At 40.3% G+C, this 2,324-nt stretch overlaps 1 protein-coding gene across 1 annotated transcript; it reads left to right on the top strand.

Moving 5' to 3' along the window:
• Positions 1-344: 344 nt before the first annotated feature.
• On the top strand, positions 345-1,893 carry SPARCL1 (SPARC-like 1 (hevin); the record flags this gene model as incomplete). The annotated part of the gene is made up of 2 exons (XM_010181854.1): positions 345-371; positions 724-1,893. Coding segments are annotated over exons 1-2 (1,197 nt in total), but the record flags the coding sequence as incomplete, so codon positions are not given.
• Between the last annotated feature and the right edge of the window lie 431 nt (positions 1,894-2,324).

Consider the following 2,324-nt stretch of genomic DNA (forward strand, 5'->3'; position numbering starts at 1 on the left):
CCTTCCCCCCTTTTTAAATATGGTATCAGCCATTTTAGTACCTGCTTTCTCCTCAAGCATTTGAACCTTTTCCACTAGAGTCACAAGGGAAAAAAAAGCCATTCAAACACCTATGACTTCTACCAGTGAGCTTATGATACAGTAGTTGCCACCAAATACAACAGTTCCTGATTAACTCAACTAGGAAGCAATGATGTATCAGACTTAAAGTAGATTAATACATTGATTATGAAACAGTTAAGATGCAGTGCACTCCTCAGGAATCACTACAATGGCACCTTGTGAAAGGTGCTTTCTCCTCCTGCCCCTCTTTTCCCGGGCCTCCCATTAATCTGTGTAGGAAGATGAATATCACATCCACCTTCTCTGAGGTAAGTGATAATTACTGCAGCCGACAACAAGTGCCTGAAGTTATGACACTAAATTATTGATTAAGCACTTGGAGATTTCACAAGACACCTATATGCAACTATCTCCTATGAGATACTAAACAGAGTTGCAGAGACTTCTTCAGGACCTCCAGGAACAGAAGGGACAGATAAACCAATTTGCTAAGAAATGGAAATGACGTCAACAGTGAATTTCACACCCTGGGCTACCTTAACAGGAGTATTTACAAAGAAAACAAAGTCAGTTTCATGCTTTGCTTTGAAGGGAAAAATAACATAGTATTGACTTCAAATAAGTGTTACTAATTTGCTTGCTAATTTATTTTTTTTTAAGACTGAAGACATTAATCCTGAAGCTCTAAAAGAAGCAAACACAGAGTATGAAGACAAGGGTGATGTGCTGCCCAGTCACAGAAACTTAAAACCAGAGCTATCAGTACCAAATGCTGAGCATAGTGATGAGCCCCAGACCATCAGAAAACAAGGAAGAAGTGGTAATGAGCAACAAATGAAAAATGGCCTTCTAAAAAGCACCGATCTCCTTTTGCTGCACAATAAACCAGGTTTGGCTTCTAATAACTGGGACAGCAACTCTGGAAGCAGTGGCAGAGAACAGTCCAGCACTGAGCATTACCAGTTAAAGAGGCATGAGAAACACAGCAATACGGCAAATAGAAATGTTCTGGGCAATGCAGAAAATCCAGCAGATGCTCTCAGTCTTGCACATGAGCACAAAATGTGGAAATATAATAAAAATACAGCTGGTGTATCTGAAAACAACCATGAAAGTGATGAAGAAGGTGTGGAAGAGGAGGATGAGGAATGGGGTGAAGAAACTGATTACAGAGATATGAAGCACAAAGACCACCAGACAAATCAAGGTAACCAATACAACAGACAGGAAAATGAAAATAGTATGCAAACTGATGAAATCCTTAGAGATTCCAGTCAACTAATCTGGATAACCAAGAGACATGGTGAGAAATTTGGCCTAGAAGAAGACAAGGAGGATAGCCAGAAGAAGCCCTATAAAGAAGAAATTCCCCTCTCTCAAAAAACCCACAACAAAGATCAGGATGACAAGTGGCAAAGCCAAGAGAGGGAAGGCAACGTTCAAGAAAACTATCAGAATGATCATGACGCAGTGGTGAAAAGACAAGATATGGAGGTCAGTAGTGTTGATGATGATGGTCATGATAGTGGTGATGTTGATGGTGAAGAAGATCTCAGCAATACCTGGAAAGAAACAGCCTACGAGGAAGAGGAGAGAATCCAGAGTAATGACCAGGAGAGCACCAGCACTGAGCGTGAAGAAGGACAAACCACTGAAGATGATAGTGCAGTTCATAGAGAGACCCGGGATTACCAAGATGTCAAGATTAAAGACCTTATTCACTCTGAACAATATGATTATGATCATGAGCCACCTAATTCTGACAGTAAGCACCAACTGGAAATAAGTAGCTCTGTTCAGAGCATGAATTCAAAGGAACATGAAGATAAGGTAAATTTATCTTTAAAATAAAGTCAGAACACTAGAAAAGGGGTGGTGTGAGGAGGGGGGGTGCAATCCCAAATATAAATTCCTGATGAAAATGACATTTTGGAGAGCAGGTGTAACAATTTAATAATTTGCAGAATCTCCTTTCATTCACTATTAATCTGGCTCACACTGTTTCACTCCAGATATATTACTCAGATTAACTACCAGAAAAGAAGTGAGCACAACTCACATAAGAGCTCCAGCCTCAATGGGCTGTGTAATAAAATGTATAAATAAAATATGGATACACAGATAGAAAACCTGGAACCCAGTCTCAAGCCAACTAGGAAAGCCAGTCCACTCCCCTCTCCCAAAGGTTCTAAACACTACCATACAAAAGTGAACAGCTTGGAAATGCAAGGCTAGAGTCCTTGGAGTAATTACCATCCTGG

This window comes from Mesitornis unicolor, unplaced genomic scaffold (genome assembly GCF_000695765.1).
Source record: "Mesitornis unicolor isolate BGI_N332 unplaced genomic scaffold, ASM69576v1 scaffold14953, whole genome shotgun sequence".
Classification (NCBI taxonomy): Eukaryota; Metazoa; Chordata; class Aves; order Mesitornithiformes; family Mesitornithidae; genus Mesitornis; species Mesitornis unicolor.